At 52.2% G+C, this 27,101-nt stretch overlaps 1 protein-coding gene across 1 annotated transcript; it reads right to left on the bottom strand.

Moving 5' to 3' along the window:
* Window positions 1–1,243: 1,243 nt before the first annotated feature.
* ARHGEF15 (Rho guanine nucleotide exchange factor 15) lies at window positions 1,244–12,042 on the bottom strand. The gene is made up of 15 exons (XM_075559129.1): window positions 11,430–12,042; window positions 10,846–11,178; window positions 10,582–10,636; window positions 9,499–9,557; window positions 9,193–9,404; window positions 8,916–9,076; window positions 8,622–8,774; window positions 8,373–8,502; window positions 4,943–5,017; window positions 4,744–4,836; window positions 4,500–4,660; window positions 4,247–4,399; window positions 4,018–4,100; window positions 3,816–3,920; window positions 1,244–1,395 (listed from the first exon to the last, which is right to left on the bottom strand). Exons 1-15 carry the CDS (start codon window positions 12,040–12,042, stop codon window positions 1,244–1,246), a joined length of 2,538 nt encoding a protein of 845 aa, XP_075415244.1.
* Between the last annotated feature and the right edge of the window lie 15,059 nt (window positions 12,043–27,101).

Genomic DNA, 27,101 nt, shown 5'->3' with positions numbered 1-27,101 from the left:
CAGGGGACCTCAGCATCAGCCTCTGTCAACTTGCTCAGCTAGCATCACACTCCAGTTGTCATTGTCATGGAACCTTGACCTCCAAGAGACACAGCCCCCAGCGCACCTGCTCTTGGAGACACACTAGAGCAGTGTCTTTCTTGAAGAGAATAATGGGGAAAGTGGGAGGAGGGAAGAAATGGATCGCTCCATCTTCAGAGGCAGAAGGAGCCCACCACACACTCTATTCAATGGATGAGATTCACCTCTCGCACACACAGGCACATGGCTCTGAACCGCGTACTCTGGAATGTCCTGGGAAAGGGGGGTTGAAGGCACAGGAAGCACCCTGAGGACAGACTCAAAACTTCCCTGTCTCAAAGGGTAGACCCGTCATTGTCGCGGAACCAAGCGGGGCCATTGACTGGTCTCCGGTACCCAGAGCATCTTCACTGACTGAATGGGTCCCTGCTCCTCCCTGTTGGCCATTTTGTCTTAGAACTTGTTCTCCAATGTGTCCCTCTTTAAACTGCATTGACCTAGCTTCATCTTCCCTGGCTGTGAGTGGGGACAGGATACTCGTTGGTCAGGGGGGTTCAGCCAGCTCAGTGCCTATTAGCTGCTCTGTAATAAGCCTGCAGGAGTCCCTGGGCAGTGCTCATGGTCAAGGCTGGGTCACTAACTGGAAGGTTGGCGGTTTGAACCCACCCAGAGGGCCCTCACAAGGCAGGCTGGCAATCTGCTGCTTGAAGACCCTGTGGGGCAGTTCTCCCTACCCACCTGGAGTCGCCATGATTTGGAATCGACTTGATGGCAACCAACAACTTAGTCTCCAGAGTCCCTGAGGGGTGGGGGCAAAAACAGCTGTGCGGGGCTGCTACCTGAAAGGTTGGAGGTTCCAATCCACCCAGAGACCCCTCAAAACCTGAGCCTGGCGGCCTACTGGTAAAAAGCCAGTCACTGAAAGCCCTCGGGAGCAGTTCCGCTCCTGGCACACAAGGAGCCCCCATGAGCCAGGGTCAACTCCACGGCTGGTAAGTGGTCTTTACTGAGTCACACATTCAAGTTGTTCTCGCGCCTCCTTGTAGGAGGCTCAGAGGCCTGGTTTCCGTTGGCGGCCTTATCCTAGAGCTTGCTCTGTTGGTTACCACTCGAGGTAGTGTTGTCGTCGACGATGACTCGTGGATGTGTGGGCTTTGTCCTCTCTGGCTGAACATTTCAGCCAAGTGTTCTGTCCCAATCGGGGGCCCCTCCCGGGGCTGTGTTAGGGCGGAGGATCGCTGGAGGTGCCTGAAGAGGGCCCAGCAGCTGCGAGAAGCCTCTGGTGCTGGCGCAGGTGCTTCCGCCGCTGATGTTCCCCTGTGACTTCACACACCAACTGCGCAGGGAAGGCGCCGGGGATCCCCTTCAACCAGCCTGGGGAAAGAGCCGGAGAGTCCGGAAGGTCAGCTGAGGAGGCAGAGAGAGGCCATGGTGGGGGGTGCAGGGGACAAAGACCTTAAGGTGTGGTGGCTGTGGGAATTAGTAGAAACCCTGCCACAACTGATCATCTCAGCTGAAGAGACCTTACAGCCACTTCAAATTCAAACTCACTGCTACCGAGTCGACGGCGACTCAGAGAGAGCCCATGGGACCGGGTAGACCCGCCCCTGTGGGTTTCCAAGACTGGCGCTCTTTACGGGACTCAAAGCATCATCTTTGCCCCGCAGAGCGGCTGATGGTTTCACACTGCTGACCTTGTGGTTAGCAGCCCAACGCACGTTACCCACTATGTCGTCATGGCTCCTCTACAACCACCTAGAAGGATCCGTAAGATCTGGTTTTGGTTTATCACTGTGACATGTTCTCCTGCTTCTCTCTGCCTGCTCCTCAACCACTTCAGCCACACGGGCCTCCTTGCTGTTCCTCCAACTACCCTGGGCCTCAGGACCTTTGCATGCACCATTGTCTCTGACTAGGATGTTTTACCTCCAGATAGCCATGGTGCAAAATTCCTCACTGGAGCCCTGGTGAGATAGCAGGTTATGCTTTGGGCTGCTAACCATAAGGTCAGCAGTTCAAAACCACCAGCCACTCCGCTGGGGAAAGATGAGGCTTTCTCCTTTCGTGGAGTTACAGTCTCAGTTACACTCTCAGAAACCCTGTCCTAGAATGAACTCGAAGGCAGTGAGATGTTCTGGGGTTTTGTCCCACATGCCCAAGAAGCCTGGTAGCATAGTGGGTTTCACATGGGACTGATGGTCAGCAGTTCAAAATCACCAGCTGCTCTGAGAGAGAACGATGAGGGTTTCTACTCCCATAAAAAGTTACAGTCTCAGAAACACACAGGGGAAGTTTGCCCCTGTCCTAGAGGATTGCTAGGAGTCCGATTGACTCCATGGCAGAGAGTTCGGTTGGGTTTGGTTTTGCCCATAGCACTTTTCACCTTTAAATGACTGCACAAGGACCCCTGGGCTTGCGCTGGCTTAGGTATTATCTGCTAGCCACAGTCAGCCACGTCTCTAGAAGAAAGATGGGCCACCTGCTTCCATAAAGATTTACAGTCTCACAAATGTAGTGAAGAAAGCTGATGGTGCCCAGCTATCAAAAGATATAGCACCTGGGGTCTTAAAGGCTTGAAGTTAAGCAAGCAGCCATCTAGCAGGGAAGCAACAAAACCCACATGGAAGAAACACACCAGCCTGTGTGATCATGAGGTGTCGAAAGGATGAGGTATCAGGTATCAAAAGATCCAAAAGAAACAATTAGGTCAAAGAGGTTTGGAGTGGAGACCCAAAGCCCATCAGTAGACAATTGGACATCCCCTCACAGAAGGGTCACAAGGAAGGGATGAGTCAACCAGGATGCAGTATAGCACTGACAAAACACACAACATTCCTCTAGTTCCTGAGTGCTTCCTCCCCACCACTCTCATGATCTAGTTTCACCTTACAAATCCAGCTAGACCAGATTACGTACATTGGTACAGATAAGAGCTCTTGACACATGGAATCCAAGGCAGATTAACCCCTTGGGATCATAAATGGGACTGTGATGCCATGAGGGGAGGGGGAGGGGGAGAAATGGGGAACTGCTCACAAGGCTGGATATATAACACTCACACACCCCACTGAGGAGGACGAGTAACAGAATTGTGGGTGAAGGGAGGCAACGGATGGTGTAAGATACAAAATAACAATAATATGTAATTTATCAAGGAGTCATGAGGGTGGGAATGTGGGGCAGGGAGGGGGAAAAAGAGGAGCTGATACCAAGGGCTCAAGCAGAAAGGAAATGTTTTGGAAATGATGATGGCAACAAATGTACAAGTATGCTTAATACAATTGAATGATGAACTGTTATAAGATTTGCAAGAGCCCCCTCAGTAAAATGATTAATTAAAAAAACGATTTACAGTCTCAGACACTCCTGCAGGGTGGCGGTGAGTCAGAGCGGGCTTGAGGCAGTGGTTTGGGGTGGGTGTTCATGCACTGGATCATTTTCCTATTCATTTTGCTTGCCTCCTCTGCGGGGCAGGACTCATTGTGTTTGGCTCACAGAGCTTTCCTACGGCAATGCTCATCACCTAGTTGGTGCTTCCAAAAACAAAACCAAAGCCATTGCCATCAAGCCACTCATAGTGATCCTATAGGTCAGAGTGAAACTGCCCCTGTGGGTTCTGAGACTGTAACTCTCTATGGGAGTAGAAAGTCTCATCTTTCTCCCAAGGAGCAGCTGGTGGTTTTGAACTGTTGACCTTGCAGGTAGCAGCCCAAGGCACAAGCACCATACCACCAAGGCTTCCTCAGTTGGCACTTAATAAATACTTGTTTAATGACCATATATCCATCTCTCACCTTCAGGACCCTTGTGCAGGGGCTTGGGGGGACTCCTAGAGACCAGACTCTGTCCCTCTGTCTTGACAGGTGTAGAAGGCTCTGAACCCAGTTCCTGGGAACATTCTGGTGGGGGTGGGAGGAAGGGGGAGGAGGATGACAATGCAATAGAGTCAGGATTCTCTCCCAGCATCTCCTTCCCCTCTCCCTTTCAGGCACTTACCACAGTCCTCATAGATAGTGTCTGGGGAGCAGGGAAGGGGACCTGGAGTAGGGAAGGCTCCCAGCCAGCGCTGCATGTCTGATCTGGTGAGGACAGAAGGGGAGTCACAGTTGGACCCAGGGGTTAAGCTGGCCTCACAGAGAAGAGAGACTGGGGAAGAGCTGGGTGAGGGGCTGAGAGGTCAGGGGGGAACCCCTGGTGGGGGGATTCTAAAGGAGATACAACTCACAGGGATGAAGCTTGGAGGAGCCGGTGGGTGGGCCGGCCCTGGTGGTTGCTGAGAAGGGAGAGTCGGAATGTGGGTGGTCCAGAGGGGTCTGGAACCTGCTGGGCCTGGACCAGGGAGCGATGGGCATAGTCCAGCACCTGCAGCCGCTGCCCACTGCCCAGGAAAGAGGAGGCTCAGAGTGAGATTAGGGCCTCACCCCTCCCACCCCGCCTGGGTACCACCCTCCTCCCCCCACCCGCCCCCTGGGAGCCACCTCTTGGGCTGCGTGATGAGCAGCAGGTCACTGAAGAGCAGCAGGCAGAGGGGGGTGAAGCGGGGGCGCGAGGGGAAGAGGACGCCACCCCTGCGGCACCCCAGCTCCGTCAGCTCTCCCTGCAGCTCCAGGCGCCTAGACCAGGAGACCAAGGGCAGGGCCTGCAGGGCGAGGAAGCAGGAGGTTCTGTAGGATGTGGCCTTGAGGTCTCTGGGGAGAGTGGGGTGTCTGGGCCAGAACTAACCTTGACTTTGTGAAAGCGCAGCCTTTGGTTGAGCCGGATCAGCTCCTCTGTCTGCTTCATGCGCCCCACCTCGGCGCTGCACCGCTCAATGATCTGCGTTGCATAAGGGGAGCCAGGTCACCCACCTCTGCAGCCAGCCCCTACTCCCTGCCACCCCTCCCATCTCACCTCTCCCATCCTCAGCAACCCTCCTCCCCACCTTGCTGACAGCACCGAGGGCCTTCTGTGCGTTCTCCTGGCGGCTGGACCCCTCCTCTGTTTGGTTCAGGATATTCTGGGGACAGGGAAGAAGGTCATTAGACCCCTGCTTGGTAGACCTGGGAGTCATACACTGCTGGCTTGGAGAAATGTTCCATTCGGCAGTCACAGGGCTGATAGAGAAATCCATCCACACCCCATCCGCAGAGCCCGGAGCAAGTTGGGTTCCCTCTCTGGGCCTCAGTTTTTCTCACTTGTAAAATGGGAGCAAGGCCCACTTCATAGCATGTTGTGAGCATTTTCAGTAAAGGAATCTACGTACAGACTTAGCATGTCCGAGCATACAGTAAATGCTGAAAAGAGGGTAGCAATGATTACATTTTAATCGTTATTAACCACAACTGTCAGTGCAAACAGCCTAGCACAGCAGTTTTAAGGGGGAGGGAAGGGGAAAAAGAGGAGCTGATACCAAGGGCTCAAGTAGAAAGAAATGTTTTGGAAATGATGATGGCAACATATGTGCAAGTGTGCTTGACACAATTGAGTTATGCATTGTTATAAAATCTGTAAGCGCCCCCAATAAAAGTGATTTTTTTAAAGAGTACATTTAAGTATCATCTCAATCAATTATTATTTGCATGATCTGGAGAAAGTTAGTTAACTGTCCCTTGTTCCACTTTTCTCAACTATAAAATGAGGTAAATTTCCCCAGGAACGAGTGACTGGGCCCGGAAGATCAGGACCACCGTCTCTGGGGATACCGATGTCAATTCGACATAGCGTTCACAAAGACAATGTTCTGCATCCTAATTTGGTTGGTAGTGACTGGGGTCTTAAAAGTTCATCAGCAGCCAACGCTCTCTGCCACTGGTGTATGCCACTCATAGTGATCCTATAGTGACCCTATTGGACAGGGTAGAACTACCTCTGTGAGCTTCTGAGACCGTAACTCTTGGATGGACTAGAAAGCCCAGTCTTTCTTTCTCCCACAGAGCAGCTCATGGTTTTGAACTGCTGACCTTGCAGATAGTAGTCCAACACATAACCACTATGCTACCAGGCCTCCTTGAACAGCCAACTAAGGTGCAACTCTCTTGGTCCTCTCGCCATCCAGAGGAGAGGAGAGTTATGAAAACACACACACACACAAAGAAAATCACAACACACATAGAAACAGTGGGTTAGCCAATGGATTAATGGGCCATGCAAACCTCAATCACCACAGCCCTGAGACCAGAAGAACTAGATGGTGCCCGGCTACCACCACCAACTGCTCCAAAGAGGATCCCTTAGAAGAGCCTGGAAAGAACAGGAGCAAAATGGGAACAGAACTCAAAATCAAAAAAGATTACTGACTTTCTGGTCAGATGAACCCTGGTGAGACCCCTTTCAAGACCACAACCTAAGCTGACCCACAGGTCTGGAACTGAACCCACTTCTATCTAGAATAATCAACCACTTAGGATCAAAAGGGCAGCATTTACTCAAGGACAAAGTCTGGGGAGAAGGAAAGAGATGATAGGAGGAGGCAGGGAGGAAGTGGGCTAAGTGATGGTGCATTGAGGGGATTAAATAGATGAGTTGAACCAGAATGTGAATGAGCCTATGAATTGTTGAACATAAATGATGATCTGTTCTGTAAGCCTTCACCCAATTCACAATAAAAAATTAAAAAAAAACAAGTTTATTGGGAAGGTTAAGTGGGTACATAGCTTAGCATAGTAATTAGAATACTCCATAGACATTTAGCTGTTAGAGTTCTTACCACTGTTTGATTGTGCTGGCTATACTGAACTGCACAAAGCTGAATTAAACACTGCAGAGCTGATCATGTAGCTGTGGACTCTTCTCACCCAGAGTCCCACTGCTTCAAGGGACTTGGTTTTAAGGTGGGCAAGGTTTCTACCCTGCAATAAATGAGTGCTCCTTAGCCTTTCTCCCCTGCCCGTTTTTGCGCTGATAAGGAGATAAGGACAATTTTGGGATTCCTAGAGCGGGAGAAAGATGAGACTTTCTACTCCTGTAAAGAGTGACCATCTCAGAAACCCGAGGGGCAGTTCGGCCCCGCCCTATGAGTCAGAATTGACTTGATGGCAGTGAGAGGCGAAAAAGTTGGCTAAGGTACTCGCTTGCCAATGAAATGGTCTACCAATCTCAAGGTTGGAAGTTCTAGTCCACCCAGAGATGCCTCAGAAGAAAGGTCTGATCATCTATTTCCCAAAACTCTATTAATTAAAAACCCTAGTGGAACACAGGTCCACTCTGATACACACGGGGATCACATGAGTGTGGGTGTTGGCTTGACCACCACTGGCTTGGTGGTTTGTTTTTTAATCTCTATTTTGAAGACATTCTTTTCTTTCTCACCTCCTACCATGAGATTTCAACGCCACAGATGCAACTGTACATGGAGAGCACACCATTGAAATGCCTGAGAGCTCCCACTTGAACTTGCTCCGTGGGAGTAATATCACTCTCCCTGAGAATGCATGCAGTAGAAGAAGCTGGAGATGACCTTGAAGGTCACTCCCTGAGTCCCCCTGAGACCTAGAGAAAGGAAGGGACTGGCTTGAGGTCTCAACCCCTAGTCCTCATGTCTCTCACCTGACGCTCCCTTCTCTCACCCCCTGCCCCCTGGGACCACTGGGGAACTCCAGGTAAAAGTCAACCAGTGACTCCTGAGTAGAAGCTGTGAGCCATGGTAGTCTAGAAGGTTGTGTCTGGTTTGAAACCATCAATGGTGATACGGCAGAAGACAGAGTGCCACTCACAGGGGCAGTTCTACCCTGTCCTAGGGTCGGTGGTAGGAAATGTGTTTTGTTTTGTTTAGAGCTTTGGCATCGTGCGGAAGAGTCAACCTGGTGGCACAATGGTTGCCCAGTAGACTGCTAACTGCCAGGCCAGCAGTTCAAAACCACCAGCTGCTCTGTGGGAGAAAAAGGAGGCTTTCTACCCCCTTCAGCAGTTACAGTCTGGGACCCATAGGGTCAGTTCTACTCTGACCCATAGGGTCCCTATGAATCAGAATTATTTCAATGGCAGTGAGTTGAGGGTCATGTAGACATGGTTAACGGATTCAGCTGCCAAGTGCGAGTGAGGTTGGAGGCTCAAATCCACCCAGGGGGGCCTCGGAAGAAAGGACTGGCAACCTTTGTCTGAAAAACCTGCCTTTGAAAACCCGATGGCCAGCAGTTCTACTCTGATTCAAGTGGAGTTGCCAGGCTTGGGAGGGAGTTGATTGATTGAAAGCGGGGATGGGGGTTAGGGGGCTGTTCTGTTCCCAGGAAGAACAACTGTCTCTGGGGCATTCTACCCAGTCTGAATGGACTCCATGGGAGTGAGTTTGCGTTTTGAGTAAGGCAAGCAAGCGGCCTCTGGGGGAGTGCTCCAGCTGCACTGTGACCCAGGAAAGCCCGGAAGGCAGGCGGTACCTGCAGCAGCATGCGCAGCCGGGTGATGCGCTGGAAGGGCAGCAGCAGGAAGGATGGCAGGGGGAGCCGCTCACACTTGGGGAGGCTCTGTAGCCGCCGCAGCTCCGCAGAGAAGCGTAGGTTCGTGTCCCTGCAGAAATAAGACCAGGCAGCTCACCTCTATGACCAGTATCTGCCTCAAGGTCCTCCCTAGGCCCGAGCTGGGCGCCCAGCTTCCATCCCATGGCCAGCCCTTTGGGGGGCCCTTACAGGAGGCGGCTGTAGGTCTCCTCCTGATATTGCTGGTTCCGGACATAATCCACGTACACTGAGAAAGGGCCCACGGCGTGGGTGTGCACCACGTCACACAGGTCACTGATGTGGGGAGAGGAGCGCACCCGGGACAATAATGTCCCTAGAAACCTGGAGGCATGGGGAGGAAAGAGCAGTGGAGGGGACAGAGAGCCAGGCTCCTGTGTTCTCCAGAGCAGGGCCAGGGAGCAACCAGGAGAGTGCTCAGACCCTGGGGCCTGGTCTCCTACAGGGACAGGGACCCCCACTGACCGCTCGCTGACGCCCAGGACACGCTGCACATTGGAGAAGAGGGTGTGGTGGTCCCGAGGGGTGAGCGTGTCCCGGAGTGCCTGGCTAAGCACAAAGGTGTCGGTCAGCAGCCGCAGAGAGCGCAGGTAGGAGGCCTCAGACGTCACCACCTCAAACAGGCTCTAGGGAAGGACAGATAGGGCAGGAGGGGAAAGCCCAGCTCCGGGCCAATCCACAGCTTAGGTCAGGCTGTTTACCCACACACAGGCTGCCTGGTCCCAACCCCGGGGGCACCCACCTCTTGCATGCGCCTCTCCTGGGAGGTCAGGGTCTCCAATAGGCCGCTGTCACGAACAGCAGGAAGTTCCTGCCACAGTGTGTTGCGAGGTCCAGGGAGCCTTGACAATGAGGGGGCATCTCCAGGGTTTGTGGGCGGCGGGCTCGCACCCTCACCAGCCCCCCACAGCTCCTCTGAGAGGACGGCAGCTCGATATGTCTGGTACAGGGGTTCTGGAAAGCAGAGATTCTCGTCAGGGCCCCAGGACCCCAGGCTTCCTCCCCTCTTCTTGATGGCCATGACAGGGACCCCAGGTTAAAGGCTCACCATCCTGCAGGGGCAGCTCCCAGTTCTGCTCCTTCAGCCCCTCCAGCCCCTCCTCATCCCTGTGGAGAAAAAGACAGGAGGGATGGGGGACCCAGCTGCTGTCACCTCCCGGGGGGCTCTGTGTGTAAGGGTGTGCCCAGCCAGCATAACCATGCCAGGACAAGGCACCAGACCAACCCCAAACCAGACCCATTGCCATCAAATCGATGCCAACTCTCGGCTACCCTACAGGACAGGGTAGAACTGCCCTTGTGAGTTTCTGAGACCATAACTCTTTAAGAGCGTAGCAAGCTGCCTCATCTTTCTCCTACGCAGAAGCTGGTGGTTTTGAACTGCTGATCTTGCCATTAGCAGCCCAGCTCCTTGTAGCAGCCATGGACTATCCTGTGGAAGCCTCCAGGAAAGTCAGCGTGATCCAATGGAAACTCTTCCCCTCCCACCACTCCCTGTGGTCCCCTGTGACCCTGCTCTGGTCACCGACTCTGTCACGCGCCCACTCCTCCAGCCCAAGCCCTGGGAGAGGTTCTCCCACGATGCCGGTAACAGGTGGTTGAATAAATGAATGGGCCATGATTCGTCACGGAGCCCTGGTCGGCAGTTCAAAACCATCAGCAGCTCCGAGGGAGAAAGACTGGGCTTTCTACTCCCACAAACAGTAACGGTCTCAGAAACCCACAGGGGGTCGCTCTGAGTCTGCATGCGCTCCATGGCAGTGAGAGGATCAGTTTGCTGAGGCTGGGGACCCTAAGACAACTCACCTAGAAGGGATGGATGTTGATGGTCACCAGGGGATGTGTGGGCGACAATAATTGGAAAGGAAAGAAAACGGAGCTTTGCCCATAGGCTATCCCAACAACTCGATGGGTTTGCTGGGAATTTCAAAGGTCTTTTAGAGACAAGGGCACCGAGACTCAGAAATCTTGTAGAATAACGTCCCAACACAGAGCTGACAAAGGGACAGAACTGAGACCAGAAACGTGCGTTGCTTATCTCTAGAATCTCAACCCTTCTTAACTTTCACACTGGGCCTGACGGAGAGGAGCCAGGGAGCAGGGCTGGAAGCAGGGGCGGGGGACTTGGTACCTGGCCTCCATGATTACTGAAGAAGTGTTGCAAGGTGCTCCCTCAGGACTGTCCCCTAGACAAAGAACTTGGGGTGAAGAGAACAGACCTCCAGGATTCCTGACTCCATCCAGGGCTGCAGAGACGGCTACTACCAAAAGGCCAACTCCCACCAGCCCGAAAGGGAAGCTTTAAGAGTTGTCTACCTACAAGGACGCTCAGAAAACCCCACCTCCATCCACACCTGCCCTTCAAATCCCAGAGGTCCACTCCCAGGGCATGTACCTGTTTGAATCCCATCGTCAGAGGGCAGATCAAAGTCTGTCTGTGAGAGGTCCCCAGAGATGCTGGCCTCCTCTCTGACCCGAGCTGGTTTAGGAGGCTTGAGGGGCGGCAGCAGTTTCCGCTCCGCTGTGGAGCGGTAGGATGTGAGGACGACTGGGGGGTGGCTGCTGTTTGGGGCGCTGGAGCGAGAGCGGGAGGTCCGCAGTGGGGAGGCCCGACAGGGGGCCTTGAGGCCATCCTCACAGGCCCGCACAGGCACCCATCGGAGCTCCAGGCCAGGCCTGGCTGCGTGGCAGACGCAGGGACAGCAGGGAGGGCAGACCAGGGAAACATCTGTGGAGCACAGAGAAGTCCTAAGGCGAAAGTCCTTGGGGCCTGGCCTTGCCCAAGCCTCCTCCCTAACCTTCACCACTAGCCATGGCACTACCAGGATGTATCTCTCTAACTCTGAGGCCCTCCCAGTACTCAGGGGTTCTCCAAGGAGACCTGCCAAGCCCTCTGAGAGCGCGGCCTCTGAACGCATGGAAAACACAGATGAGCTGGCCTGGGGCCACCCCAATCCCTCCCCCCCCCCATGCACTTACCCGCAGGTCCATTCTCCTGAGGCCCACTTCCGCTGAGGAAGCTCTGGGGAGCCTCTCTCTCCCCATTCACATCCACTCCACTTTGACATTCCAGCTCTAGGGCGTCTGCCGACTGGACCCGACCACCAGGCCCCCACTCAAACTTGCCAGCCAGCCTCCGCACAGTGCCAGGGGCGGAGGCAGAGCCATCTTGGGGCGGGGTCCCAGAGGGCAGGGGCAGAGGGATGCGAGGTGATCCAGAGGGCTTTGGAGGGGGCACCGGAGACCGAGGCAGGGGAACAGTCTCTGGGGAGACAGAGCGTCGGGACACTGGGCTGGGGGTGCTGGAAGATGACTCTGGAGAAGCTGGGGGGTCAAGGTTGGCTTTAGAAGCTGGGGGAGGCAGAAGAGCAGGGGGCTTGAGGGATGCTGCTGGGGGCTCCCAGAAGATGGGAGTACACATCCGGTTCAGTGCCTCGATGGAGGTGGGATGCAGCTCTTGTGGGGAGGAGCCGTTGTGGGGGAGCCCTGAGGTCTGGGCAGCCCCCCGGGAGCGTGAAGGAGGGCGAGGGCGGATGATCCGAGGGGGCTTCTGGGTGGGGGGTGTTGCTGAGGGCAGGGGCTGGGCTGACATCTTTCTCAGAACTCTGCAGGAGGATGAGGCACCGGGGTGCAGAAGTCATCCCTGAGGAGGAGGGAGGGAGAGGGTCTTCAGGGGCCACCAGGTGGCTAGGCCTGTGGACCAGGAGCACTCAAACTCCCATGTACCCACCCACTGCCGCCCAGTGGACTCCACTCATGTCATCAAGGGAGAGAGACGCGGTGTGCCAGCGGAGGAGCCAGGATCCCAGCGCCTGGAGGGAAGGCTGGTTCTCTTCCTCTCCTTCCTGCTCTGTTCTCCAGAGGAGCTCTGGTGGCCTTGGGCTTACTCAGTGGACGGCAGTTCAAAACCCCCAGCCTCTCTGCAGCCTGGGAAACTCACAGGGGTGGTTCTGCCTTGCCCTACAGGGGGCCTATGAGTTGGCATGACTCCATGGCAGTGAGTTCTGCTTTTTGGGTTTCTCTTTTCTCCACCTCCTGCCCCTCCTTCTCATTCTACCACCTGAGGCTCCTGGACACTTCTGGGCTAGCCCGCAAGGTCTCTTTTTGGCCTCTGTTGCCATAGTCAGGCCAGTGAGGTTGGAGGCGGGGAGAGGGCACCTAAGGAGAGACCTGGGATTGCGAGGGGGTGCGGTGTGCAAAAGTGCTGGGTCGGTGGGCGTGCTTCCTTTCGTCAGAACAGCCTCTGCCTGTTTGCGGGGGGTGGGGGGTTAAATGGGGACCCTTCGTGGTGATTGGGGTGTGTGTGGTGGATGGGCTTGCAGCGCTGAGGAGCTGTGTTATGTGGTGAGAGTGTATGTGTAGGAATGTAGTGTGGAGAGGGGTGTGTGTGTGCATGTGTGTGTGTGTGTGTGTGTGTGTGTGTGTGTGTGCAGACCTGAGCCTGAGCCGTGAAGGATGCATCACTGTTTCCCTGCTCCAACCGGCCCTCCGCCCCCCATTTCCCAGTTCCTCTCTCCGGACTCTCCCTTTCCGGATTATTTTTAGTCTCCTTTTCCTGCCCTGAAGATTCCTGGAGACTCTGACCCGGGGCGGCCCTGGGCATGGGCTCTTCTCTCTCCCCACCATCCGGGCACTGAGAAAGGTCCCACTAGAGGCCTGGGTCCTGCCAAGATGCCCGGGGAGCGGTCAGGAGGCCAGACTGAAGTCAAGGGCCAGGGCGACCAGGACCATGAGGTCTGGGTGTTGCTTTCTCCCACAGGGGATGAGAATGCAGAGCCAAGGGGTAAGAGAAGGGTACCCCAGACTCCTTTCAGGAGGCAGCTGGGCAGTCGGATGGCGTCCAGGCCCAAGAGGAGGTTGTATAAGAATGTCAGGGGCTGGGGGCTGTGAGTCTCCCAGCTTTCTGTCTTTCTGTCTGCCAGGAAGTGCCTGATCAAGGTGGTTCGGCAGCACCCCTCCAGCTGGCCAGCTCCTCCCTCCTCAGGTGCCGGCCTTTGCTCCCTCCCCCACCTCCCACTCCGCCCAGGTATTCCGGCCCCAAGCACTCACCCTGGAGTCCCTTCCACTCCACTCTCAGTCACCTCCCGGGCCTGAGTGAGTAGAGGCAGGAAACGGGACTCGCGTCCTACTCCCAACCGGACACCCCCCCACACAACCACGCCACATGCGCACACTGGGGAGACGTGAGGGATCCAGCGGGTTAATGGAGCCTGCGGAGAGGCAGGAACTCAGATTGGGGGGAGGGGGCTGTTTGGTGGGAGCTGTTCTGCCCCCATTGTCTGTCCGCTCGAACAGTGGGCTAGGCTTGCAGGGATGGGGTGCTGGGGCCAGGCTGTTTAAAAGCACCAGTCTGAGCTAAGGTCCGGTGCTGATCCTGAGACCATCTCTCCCATGGTTCCCACAACAGCCTAATTCCCAACCTGTGGCCTTGGGTGTGAGCCAGCCAAGGCTTATCACTCTCTCTTTCCCTCCACCTTGGTCTCTGTCTGTCACTCTGTCTCTCTCAGCATTAGCTTCCCAAGAATTTACCTTCATCATTTTCTGAAGCCGCTTCAATTTTCGGCCTGTCCCGGCAGCGCCTTGGAGCTGGGAGAGCAGTGGGCCGCATGTCGGAGTCTCCGGGTGTTTGTTTCTGGGACGGGAACCGATTGGGATCTCCGTGGAGGAAGCTAGTTCCTCAGCCCCACCCGGCCATTGTGTCAGGCAGCCGATGTGTGAGATTGTGTGTGTAAGAAAGAAGGGGTGGGGGTGGGAGGGAGGGCAGACCAGGCATGGGGAAGGAAAGCTGAGACCTGTCCCCTCCAGCCTCCAGACTGTATGCCATTTACCTACCATACTGGGACAGCCTTGGCCGGTCACCATGCTCAGTCGTTTCCCTCTGGACCCCAGCCCCTAGCTCTCTCAGTCCAATGGGGTGGGATTAGCGATGGTTAGCTGGTGGTTAGAAAGGATGAGCAGGGTCCCTCTCACCTAATTTTGGGCTTTGTGTGAAGCCCTTGGGTTCCCAGGCCTGGAGGTGTCACTAGAGCAAGTGAGGAGGTGGAATGAGCCACACCCCTGTCTGGGAAGTAGGGTGGTGGAAAGAAGATGCCAGGGCATTTGTGAACTTGGGAAGGGGGATGCTCTGTCCACATCCAGGTACCCAACTTTGCTACATTTTCAGACACACACACATTCCACACAGGAGACTGGTACAATAATCCAGGAAGCTGAGATTTTTAAAAAGTTGTTATTAATGTTATTGTTTTGTTTTCCACCTCAGTGTAGAAACCAGCATCCTCAGTGACCAACCAGGCCCCAATGATCCCCCACTCTCCCCTTATCCCTTCTCTCAGGCACATTCCTGCCTCGGGGCTATTGTACTGGCTGCCCCCTCTGCCTGGAAACCTCTTCCTCAGACTTCCCCTTGGACAATTCCCTCACCTCCTGCAAGTCTGCTCCAAGGTGGCCTTCCTAAAGAGATCTTCCACTGATCGTGGTTTCAAAATTCCAGCCCACTCTAGTGCAGGGCACAGCCTGGGCCTCCCTTGGCAAGCGCATGGCACTCATAGCCATAGTGATACGGGATCTCTGGACCCAGGTCTGGCCAATCACAGTGCTCCCCATTCCTCAGGCCACAGCCTGAGCAAGTCAGTGCAGTATGGACAGACAGCCTTGGGGAATGGTCCCAGTGAAGTCAGGGGTTGTCTGTGCTACACACACACACACACACACACACCACCCTGCCAACACCAACGCCAAAGACCTGAGGTGACTGACTGACTTAGTATAATTAGTTGATACCTTTTTCACATTAGCAGGGGAGCACCCCCAGGCCAGGGCTTTGAGGCGGGTCTGTTTGGCTCACAGATGCACCCCAGTTCGGGAACAGGGTCAGTGCACAATAAACCAGCTGCCATTAAGTTGATTTCCACTCTTGAGGACCCAGGTTCTTCAGTTAGGCTTTTGTAGCTGTGACCTTTTGGAGGCAGGTCACCAGACCTTTCTTCTAGAAGCTTCTGAAGGGAAGGCTTGAATCGTGCACACCTTTATGTTGTTGTGTATACAATGTTTCTTCCATGTGTGAGCAGAGAAGAGGTGGAGGTAAGGGCAGGGTAGCAAAGGCATGGAGGCTGAGATTAAGCTGTGTCCCTGGGGGTAAGAAGGTACACCACTCAGAATCCACTATCGTGTTGACTCCCTCTCACAGCCACCCTGTTGGCACGGTCAGGTATGTGTTCTATTTGCTAGCCACAAGGTTGGCAGTTCAAATCCACCAGTGGCTCTGGAGGAGTCAAATGAAGCTATCTACTCCAATGACAATCCACAGCCCCAGGGACACTATATGCTGTCTGTCAGTCAGAAGCAACCCATTGGCCATGGGAGGAGTAGGATGGGCAATAATAAATACCTGACTCATTAAATGAGACTCGGTTTAACCCTTGGTACAGCCCACAACTAGACCCTGTACTCACTCTCCCTATAGCCCAGTGGTTCTCAGCCTTCCTAATGCCGTGACCCTTTCATACGGTTCCTCATGTGGTGGTGACCCCCAACCATAACATTATTTCCATTGCTACTTCATAACTGTCATTTTGCTACTGTGATGAATCGTCAGGTAAATTTCTGATATGCAGGATGTACTTTCATTGTTACAAGTTGAACATCATTAAAGCATAGAGATTAATCACAAAAACAATATGCCATTATATCTTGTGAAATATTTATTTCTAATGAATAATCAATGAAATTTTGTCTTGAAGCATGGTGTGGCACGGGTAGCAGTCTTCACTCTGGGTACTCATAGGTGGGTGCATCTGCACATGGGCAGACCTCCTGGAGACAGATAGAGGAGCGGTGTCTCTGTTCCTAAGACCAGCGGCTGACAACCACTGCTATACGTCACCCTGTCATTTTGTTGATCCCATCAAGATGCCATCACACACATACCACACACACGCACTCCGGAGCCAAGCCTCCAACCTCCAGGAGTCCTGCTAAGAAAGCGCCAAATGAATCCTATCTCATTTATGCTGAAACTGGGCTGTCTTAATTTCGTTTGCTACTTAAAAAATAACATGAAGGGGGGGTGGGAGTAGAAAGCAAATGTTTTGAGAATGATGAGGGCAACAAATGTACAAATGTGCTTGACACAGTGGATGGATGGATGGATTGCAATAAGAGTTGTACGAGCCCCCAATGAAAAGTTTTTTTAAAATGAAAATAACATTGAAAAAGATAGCACTAACCCTAAAGTGCTGGGTATTCGCTGAAAATATGGTTGGTGTTTGGTACTGTTATAATTCCTCCAGGTGTGACTGGGGAGCAGGGCATCTCTAGAGAGGGGACAGAGCGTTAAGTAGATGGGGCAGGGGGTAAGGTTTTGAGCTCTGTTCTCTCTGTTTGGTCTGAGCATATCTTCTCTAACTCTTTCTCTCCCCAGCGGACAGATCCACCTGAAGACTTTTCAAGCATCTGTTGGGAAACTCAGATCCCAAAGGCAGGCAGGAGAACATGCTTTGGGTAACTTGAGCTCCCTGGAGCAACCGCAAGAATGTTCCAGCGCTCCCAACAAAGAGGTTCTGCTGGACTCCCTCCTCAAAGCAAGCCCCAAAACAATGGCTTTTCAGATATATCGAAACCATCCTCTATTTACCTATGCCCACTCTCATTCCAGAAAGAAACGGAGCTCTGAATATCACCATATCGTGCTGGAGACGCCAGGCTATCTTTCCACAAACATGTGTTTATTGAACAAATATTTTGGCAAAGATACTGAAAATGTTATTGCAGTAATTCATCCTCCTACCGCTCACGCAGAGCAAAAGTTCGCTATTTTTCCATATTCCATTCGGCCTTCTTCTTGCAACTAGTTTCCATGTTGCTACATGGAATTTTCCTGGAATTTAATATTGCAACAATTAACTCTATCTTGCCAGAGTGCTAATAGCTGGGAAATCAATGAGACTGGTCTCCCATTCCACCGGAAGGGAGTTCCAGTAGAGCAGCCAATCAGCAGCCTCCTCAAGGCCTTTTTGGCGCAGGTTTGGCCAATCACAACACTCTATTCCTCAGGCCCTAGAGAATGACTTATGAATAAACAAATCACTCCTGCCTGGGCGGCCCTTTGCCTCACAATAGCCGAGTTTTGCGTTGAGTTCAGCGCATAGTGACTTTATAGGTCAAGGTCGAACTGTCCCTGTGGGTTTCAGAGACTGTAACTCCTAACAGGAGTAGACAGCCTCACCCTTCTCCCGCTGTGACCTTGCTGTTAGCAGCCCAAGGTGTAACTCACTGCACTCCCAGGGCTGTTGGCTTCTAAAAAGCAAAGGCTTTCTTTCCTCCAACATCAGAAAAAGTAGATCCAGTTAATGGAGCAACTGTCTGTGCTTTGGAGTCCCAGGCCCCACAACTGGAAGAAACCAGTCAACCATGAGCCAAGAGACAAGGAAGAAGTGGATGCCACCGTTAGTGTTCCCTCGCCTTCCCAGTGACCTGAGCCGCTACAGTCCCTTTAGCCATAGAGCGAGTGAGCTGCGTTTCCGTCACTAACTGCTGAAGGAATCTTGGCCTTTCCTAATGCAGGGCATTGGGGTACCGTCCAGTTTTTACCAATATAAACAATGCAACAAGGAACCTCTCTGTGGAAAACAAAACCGAACTAAGCCCCTTTCAATTAGGAATATCCTTCTAACACACTGCCCTCAAGGCCATGCCCACTCCGAGTAAGCCCGCTGTGGGTTTCCATGACGGCAACTACTAACAGGAGTAGAAAGCCCAGTCTGTCTCCCACGGTTTCAAACTGCCGACCTTGACTCTCACAGCCCAACCTGTAACCACTACACCAGAACTGTTCTCTCAGGAGGTAAGAAGAGGTGGTGCAATGTGATGGCTCTTGATTTTGCTTGCAGATGCCCTTCTGGAAGGGCGGAGGAGTCCTGCGGGGGGGGGGGGGTCTACCTCTGTCTCCACATCAGGAATCCTCAACCATGGATATATCACTCACTTGGGGCTTGAGGAAAATGCTCATGGAGCAGGGACTCTGCCTGAACCTTGAAGATCAGACAGTGTTTGACCAGGCCAAGTGCCAAAGAGGTGGGTGACTTTCGGGGGAGAGCAAAGAAGCACAGGTCAGGGATGAGAAAAAGTAAAATCATCCAAAGGACTGGGAAAGGGAAGCTTGGCAAGAGCAGAGGGAGATGCGGCTGAAGGGTGGGAAGAGGTCTGACCGTAGGTCAGCAAGCAGGCTGGGACCCGCACTGAGGAATCATTGGAAGTTTCTGAACAGAGGAGGAAGGGGGTGGGTCCCTGCTGTTTTTGTGGTGGTGGTTTGTTTGCTGGGAAACATTTTAAAGAAAAACAAAGCCAGTACGTCTGCTATTATCGTTCCATGTACCATGCAATGGTAAAAAAAACAATACACTGGAAAAACACTCATACATAAACTAGTTTTAACCAGTTCCACATCCATCCCTCCCTCGTTTTCCCATTGGGGAACTGCCTCTCCATCATGCTCAGTCCACGTGCCAAATTGGAGGGAATGCATGACCTAGAAGCAGCCAGTCAGCACTCTCTCTCTCTTCCAGCCACAGAGACTGCTCAGGGGTGCAGGAGCATGTGACACAAGCAGGGACAAAGCATTGGTCCATACAAGACTCCTGCTCAGGTTATTGAGAAAGAGGCTCTATTCTCTCTGGGACTTTGTTTTCAAAGATGTCCATACTTCCCACCCAAATGCCCTTGTTACTATCGGACTGCCCCTACTCTCATGAAGAGGCAGAATCTATTTCCTCTCCCAGTGAATCTGAGATGGCTTTGTGAGTTGCTCTGATGCATGGAATGTGGAGGATGATTTTTGGTGCATTGCGGCCTTGGTCTTGAAAGGGCTGCCATCTTTCACTCTGTCCTTCAAGAAGCCACCTCATAAAGAGGCATGGGTTTGGCTGGGCCAGCAAACGGAGGCTCTCAAGCCATATGCGGGTCCACGGTAAGTACTTGTAACTCCGAAGTAAAATTTTAATAATATTATTCAGATAACGGTGGCTTCATTTTTTGTAAGAAATATAATTATGTCCAACAAATGTACACATGTGCTTGACACAATGGAGGGATGTATGGATTGTGATAAGAGTTGTACGAGCCCACAATAAGAATATTTTAATGCACAAAAAAAGATATAGCAAGACAAAGAGACAAAAGGAAAAACACCAATGACAACAAAAAACAATGACCAATAAATAAACAAACAAATACATATAATTATGGCTCTAGAATAAATTTTAAATTGATATGAGGGACAGGATGGGCTCTTCCATCCCAAAAGTTTGCCAACACATCAGTTAGACAAATGCCTGATGAGAAACTATCACGTGGAGGTAACAAGATGGCAGACAACCAGGATGCTCCAGCCACCAATGAGCATCCGATTCTTAGACATGGTCTCAATTCCCTCTTGGATTCGCCAGCCCCAGTCAAATGCTTTCTCCGACATCACCTGAAGTGTCCCCACAGAGTCCAAATTCCTGATCCTCAAACTCTGAGTGACACAATGATGCTCATTTGAGGCTTTCAGGTGATCCGTGATGCAGCCCAAGCTGATCTCTTCTCTGCCCACCGGCAATGCTGAGCCAGTGGGACAGAGGCCGCAGCTTTTGATGGCCGCCATCTCAGAGTCTTGGTCTCCTAATGGCCTGAACTCAGTCAGGATCTGTATTTTTAAGACAATTCGAGTTGGGTTTTTGTCACCACTGAAAACACAAACAAGAAAAAGAAAAGAAATCCCTTCTGAGGAGAGCACACTCTGATCCAAGCATTCAGTCTGCCTCCAAGGGGACTTCAAAACGTTTATCCAACATGCCACTCAGCACGCCACTCAACACACCACTCAGTACGCCACTCAACGCACCACTCAGTACACCACTCAGCACGCCACTCAACACGCCACTCAACACACCACTCAGTACGCCACTCAACACGACACTCAACACACCACTCAACACACCACTCAGCACACCACTCAGTACGTCACTCAACACGACACTCAGCACGCCACTCAACATGACACTCAACACGTCACTCAACACACCACTCAACACGCCACTCAACACACCACTCAACACGCCACTCAGTACGCCACTCAACACGCCACTCAACACACCACTCAACATGACACTCAACACACCACTCAACACGCCACTCAACACACCACTCAACACGCCACTCAGTACGCCACTCAACACGCCACTCAACACACCACTCAACATGACACTCAACACACCACTCAACACGCCACTCAACACACCACTCAGTACGCCACTCAACATGACACTCAACACACCACTCAACACACCACTCAACACGCTGCTCAACACACCACTCAACACGCCACTCAGTACGCCACTCAACACGCCACTCAACACACCACTCAACATGACACTCAACACACCACTCAACACGCCACTCAACACACCACTCAACACGCCACTCAGTACGCCACTCAACACGCCACTCAACACACCACTCAACACGACACTCAACACACCACTCAACACGCCACTCAACATGACACTCAACACACCACTCAACACACCACTCAACACGCCGCTCAACACGCCACTCAACACGCTGCTCAACACACCACTCAACACGCTGCTCAACACGCCACTCAGTACGCAACACGACACTCAACACGACACTCAGCACGCCACTCAACACACCACTCAACACACCACTCAACACACCACTCAACACACCACTCAACACGCCACTCAGTACGCAACACGACACTCAACACGACACTCAGCACGCCACTCAACACACCACTCAACACGCCGCTCAGTATGCCACTCAACACACCACTCAGTACGCCACTCAGCACGCCACTCAACACGACACTCAACACAACACTCAGTACGCCACTCAACACGACACTCAGTACACCACTCAATGCACCACTCAACACACCACTCAACACGACACTCGGTACACCACTCAACATGCCACTCTCTGAGGACAATGGGCACACAAGCAAATATGGCGAAGAATGCAGATGGTGCCCGACTATCAAAAGATATAGCATCTGGGGTCTTAAAGGCTTGAAGGTAAACAAGCGGCCGTCTAGCTCAGAGGCAACAAAGCCCACATGGAAGAAGCACACCAGCCTGTGCGATCACGAGGTGTCAAAGGGATCAGATATCAGGCATCAAAGAACAAATAATCAAATCGTTGTGAATGAGGGGGAGTGAGGAGTGGGCCCCAAAGCCCATCTGTAGGCAAAAGGACCTCCCCTTACAGAAGGGTTATAGGGAGGAGACCAGCCAGTCAGAGTGTGGTGTAGCAATTATGAAATATACAACTTTCCTCTGGTTCCTAAATGCTTCCTCCTCCCACCCACTATCATGATCTCAATTCTACCTTACAAATATGGCTAGACCAGAGGATGTACACTGGTACAGATAGGAACTGGAAACACAGGGAATCCAGGACGGATGATCCCTTCAGGACCAGTGCTGAGAGTGGCGATATCAGGAGGGTGGAGTGGAAAGGGGGAATGGGTTACAAGGATCTACATATGACCTCCTCCCTGGGGGATGGACAACAGAAAAGTGGGTGAAGGGAGACGTTGGACAGTGTAAGATATGATAAAATAATAATTTATAAATTACCAAGGGTCTGTGAGGGACGGGGGAGCGGGGAGGGGCTGATACCAAGCAGAAAGCAAATGTTTTGAGAATGATGATGGCAACAAATTTACAACTGTGCTTGACACAATGAACGTATATATGGATTGTGATAAGAGTTGTATGAGCCCCCAATAAAATGATTTTTTTAAAGAAAAAAATGACAACAATAACAAAGTAAAACAGAGAAAAACCTCAATCCAAAGAAAGTGCATTGCACAATTCTTCTTGAAATGACTGAACTATTGAATTATGTATGCATTATATGCAAATAAAACTATTGAAAAATAAATAAAATTTTAAAGGTTGGGGAAAAAACGAAGTCCACTCTCTTTTCTTTCTTTTTTAATATTCATAATTTAGTGTTTATAATAGTAAACTTTTCCTGAAAAGGAAAGGAAATAGAAAAATATAAAATAAAATCTACAAGATTGTAAAATATTGACACTCAATTATTCCACCCCTAAAGATGTTCTCTTATTATCAGAATCCGTATTTTATGACGTAGAATGGCTTTTTTTTCCGAAACCATTTTACTGGAGCTAATACAGATGTCTTACCGGTCCATCGTTCCATCACATCAAGCAGTACTGTGCAATCGCTACCCCCATCAGCTTCAAAGCATCCTCTTCCTTCTCGAACTCCTGGACATCAGCTCCCTTTACCCGCCCCCTGACCCCTTCCCCCTACTTGTTCCCGCCCACTCAGGAATCCTGGGTCATCAATCCTGGGTTCACTATCTTTTCGTTTCCTTTTCCCAGGAACTTTCCCAAGCGGCCGCAAAGAGCAGTGGTTCTCAACCTGTGGGTCGCGACCCCTTTGGGGGGAGGGGTCAAACGGCCCTTTCAAAGGGGTCACCTAAGGCCATCGGAAATCACATACTTCCGATGGTCTTAGGAACTGAGACACCGCGCCTCTGTGCGTCTCCAGGCGGGTCTGCACACATGCAGATACTCCCGCATAAGAGTACCCGGTGTGAAGACTTACCCACGCCACACCATGCTGCCAGACAAAATGTCATTGATTTGTCATTAGAAATAAGGATTTCACAATCTATAATTACATATTGTTTTTGTGATGAGGCACCATGCCTTAAGATGTTCAATTTGTAACAATGAAAATACATCCTGCCTATCAGATATTTACATGACGAGTCCTAACAGCAGCCAAATGACAGTGATGAAGTAGCAACGAAAAGAATGTTCTGGTTGGTGTATGGAAAGGTCGCAGCATCAGGAAGGTGGAGAACCGCTGTCATAGGGTGAGGGACACCCGGGGGTCTTTTCCATCTGGCAAACTTGCTCCCAGGGGTGGGTACCTGCCTGTGCTGTGACAGCGAGTCAGGAAGGGCTTGGTCAGCGACAGCCAGGCAGCAGTGGAGATCCGCATGGAGTCTCATCAAGGTGCGGAGACGCTCAGAGGATTCTGACAAACTGCCACCAGGTGGAGTCTGAAGCCTTCAGGTGAGAGGCCTGGCAGCTGAAATGCATCTCCCAGTGTGGGAACCACCCCCGAAGCGTGTGGAAGGGACCCCGGCCCATCACCTGCGCTGTTCTCCCTCCTCGCTCCATGGCTTTGCAGGTACCTGCCGTCCTTCGGATTCCTCTCCACGCTTCTCGAACCTGTCTCAGGGCACTCACACCCAGGGGTGGGGAAGGGGAACAGCTTACAGTAGTCAAGAGCACCAGGTGCTCAGCAAGCAAGCAGGGACCCAGGGATACACCCACAACAAACACATGTAACTGACCGTGGGCAAAGGAGAAGAGGCACTCTATTAACAAAAGGTGCTGGAACAATTGCACAACCCCTGCAAAATCAACAAACAAAAACCATCTCCACGCAGGTGTCCCATCACTTGCGAGAGAAATTTAATTCAGAATGGATCTTAGGCCTAAATGTGAACTCTCAGACTAGATCACTTCTATGAGAAGAGAGGTGGCGTTGGGTTTGGGGATAAGTGTCTACGTCAACAGCACAAATCAGGAAAGAAAATGATCGATAGATACTGCCTGGTCTTGGCACAAGGGACTCCATTTTGAGTTCGGCGCCTCAGCCTTAGCTCCCAGAACTCACCCCTAGCTGGCCTCCCCTCCCCTCGCTGAAAACCACAAGTTCTGAGAACCAAACATCCCCAGAGTCAGGATGTTCTTTGAAGATATGGTCACTCCACCTGTCCCTGACATATAGATAAGATTAACGACCTTCTCCCTTCTGAAGCACCTGTGTGTGCAGACCCTCCCCACCTATGTTCCTCCCCAGCTGTGCCTGCCAGCAGTGGGTATAAAAACGCTTCCAGGATTTTTTTTCCCCAGCGCGGCTTCAGTAGCTCAATACCCTGAGTTACTGAACCCGTCCGCAAGCTTCTCAATAAAGCCTGCTTCTAAAACTTGGCCAATTGGATCTTTGGTTCTGTTTCGCGCCCCCAATAAAACTTACATTCTTGGTGCTGAAACCCGGGAGGGCGTGTGGCTCCCCCCATCTTTGGGGGTCACCCTTGACAGCTCTCCCTCTCCCCCAAAGTCTCCAGGACCTTCGGGCGCAGCGCTTCGCCTCAACTCTCAAGCACGTTCAAAACCAACCTGCAGCCTCCCCGGTGAGTCTCCTTTAACTGCATTCCTTTCCTACCTCCTCAAGCTTGGTTTTGTGTTTCTGGAGCTCCGCCAGAGTTTTCCCGTCCGAGACATGGCCACCACTCCTGCATTTGCCTCACATGGGGCCTTTTGCATCTTGCTCTCCCCTCTACCTTATAGTGCCTCTACCTACCTATAGCCGGACTGCTGGCAGTAGGATTAGCAGCAGCCGCCCTGCCAATTGGACTAACCCTCCGAGGGTTGGTTGGGTCTGTTCTACTTGGCCTGGTGGCTCCTATTCAGGCTCCTCCTCCCTCTCTCTTCCTGCTTACCCTCACCATGGGCGCGGGACAATCCAAGATTGACCCCGCCACTCCACTGGGTTGTCTCCTAAAGAATTTCTCTAGCCTGGGGTACACTCAGAGCTTGCGAAAGAAAAAACTTGTTTCTCTCTCAAGTCGCCTGGCCCAAATACCAGCTTGACAACCAGTCACATTGACCTCCGACTGGCACTTTTGATTTCACAGTTCTACAGGACCTGGACAATTTCTGCAGGAGGACTGGTAAGGATTCTGAAGTCCCCTATGTGCAGGCTTTTTGGGACTTGAGGTCCTGCCCCACCTCTGCAGCCATTGCTCTACATGCCAAATACTGTTAGCCCAATCTTCCCCACAGAAAGAACCTGTCCTTCACTCCCCTGAGGAACTACCTGAGCTCCTCAGCCCGCTGCTCCTGCCACCTTACCAGTCCCCACCACCCTCTGCGCTGCCCAACCGCTTGTCTGAAAGCTCTCCCCTATCCTCACCGCCTCTCATACCCGCTCCCACAGCCCTCCTGCTGCCCTCTGCCTGCTGAGGGAAGTCGCAGGCCAGGGGGGACTCGTTCGAGTTCACGTCCCCTTTTCCCTGCAGGACCTGTCACAAATAAAAACCCACCTGGGCTCCTTCTCGGCAGACCCCTCCAAGTTCATTAAAAAGCTCGCCTATATTTCCCAGACATATGACTTAACCTGGCATAAGATCCAAGTGATCCTCGCTTCCACCCTAACCTCTAAGAAACTCACAAGGGTGACCGATGCCAGACGCCATCTAGCAGACAAAGACCACACCATTAATCCAGACGTCCCTCTGGGGGTGCACGCCATCCCACTGGAGGACCCTGGTTGGAATTACCAGCCCGGCCGGGGGTCTGACCTTCCTTATAGAAACCTCATGCTCAGGCACCTCATTAGAGGTCTGGAAACAGCCTCCAACAAGGTTGTCAACTATGACAAACTGAGAGAAGTTACTCAAAAGGCAGATAAAAACACTGTTCTTTTTCCTAAGCGCCTCCAGGAGGCACTCACAAAGTACACTCGTCTAGACCCAGGGTCTAAAAGCGGGGCTTCTATCTTAGCCTCTCACTTCATCTCTCAGTCAGCCCCTGACATCAGAAAGAAGCTGAAAAAGTCTGAGAGGGACCCTGAGACCCCAATACAGGACCTGGTAAAAATGGCATTTAAAGTTTTCAACATCCGGGAAGAGATGCTGAGGCCACTCGCCAGGCGAGGGTCCAACAAATGGTTAACCTCTATTGCCAAGCCCTGGTAGCAGCCCTAAAGCAGGCAATCCCGTCCATCCCATCGCTCCCCAGGCACTCCCCAGGGGAGTCAGCGCCTACCGCCAGGAGCCTGCTTCAAATGTGGCCTCGAGGGCCACTGGACAAAGGCTTGCCCCAACCCCAAGCCTCCTACCAAACCTTGCCCGCTGTGCAAACAGCCAGGCCACTGGAAGTCGGACTGCCCGACCCTGGCTCTGCCCCTGGCCCCGCAAAGCTGAGGCATCGAGATCCAGGACACTCCAGACACAGAGCTGCAAGGTATGGAGCTGCTGGGGTTTATGGACTGAAGAGGCCCTGGCTCCTCAACTCCGGTAACCCTCGTGTGCCCAGGGTCACGCTCCAGGTAGCAGATACAGGGGCTACCTATTCTGTAATCCCCTCTCACTCGGGCCCTACCTTTCCTTCCCAGATCTCTGTCTTGGGGATTGATGGGTCCCCTCAAACCCTCCCCCTGTTTTGCGCATTCGACAAAACTCTGTTTTCACACTCCTTTTTAGTTATCCCCTCGTGCCCTGCTCCGCTGCTGGGAAGGGATATTTTAACCAGGTTACATGCTATGAACTCCTTATCGCCTCTTAAGTCAGGCCACCTCCACAACCTCATGCCCGCCCCCAGTTTCCAGTTTCAGAAACCCACCGACTAGGCCTAAGGTTACTTTTATTGCAAACAAAACTAAAACTGTTAGGCAGACCTAAGCAGAAGTAAGAAAAGAGTTAAAGTTTGTGCAAGATAAAGTTAAACTGAGTCAGAAAACTGAGTATGTCCCCAAACCAGTAAAGAAAGATCAGGAATGTGATAAACAAATACAATGAGGATGTGGCAAA

The sequence above is a fragment of the Tenrec ecaudatus genome, chromosome 10 (assembly GCF_050624435.1).
Source record: "Tenrec ecaudatus isolate mTenEca1 chromosome 10, mTenEca1.hap1, whole genome shotgun sequence".
Taxonomy (NCBI): domain Eukaryota; kingdom Metazoa; phylum Chordata; class Mammalia; order Afrosoricida; family Tenrecidae; genus Tenrec; species Tenrec ecaudatus.
Note: the sequence above shows the minus strand (reverse complement) of the source record. Positions and strands in the feature narration are given on the sequence as shown.

Coding starts and splice junctions, on each gene's coding strand:
- ARHGEF15 (XM_075559129.1), bottom strand. CDS start 12,042: ATGTCAGCCCAGCCCCTGCCCTCAGCAACACCCCCCACCCAGAAGCCC. Junction 8,503..8,621: donor GAGACCTACAGCCGCCTCCT/GTAAGGGCCCCC, acceptor TTATTTCTGCAG/GGACACGAACCTACGCTTCT. Junction 4,661..4,743: donor TGCGCTTTCACAAAGTCAAG/GTTAGTTCTGGC, acceptor CTCGCCCTGCAG/GCCCTGCCCTTGGTCTCCTG.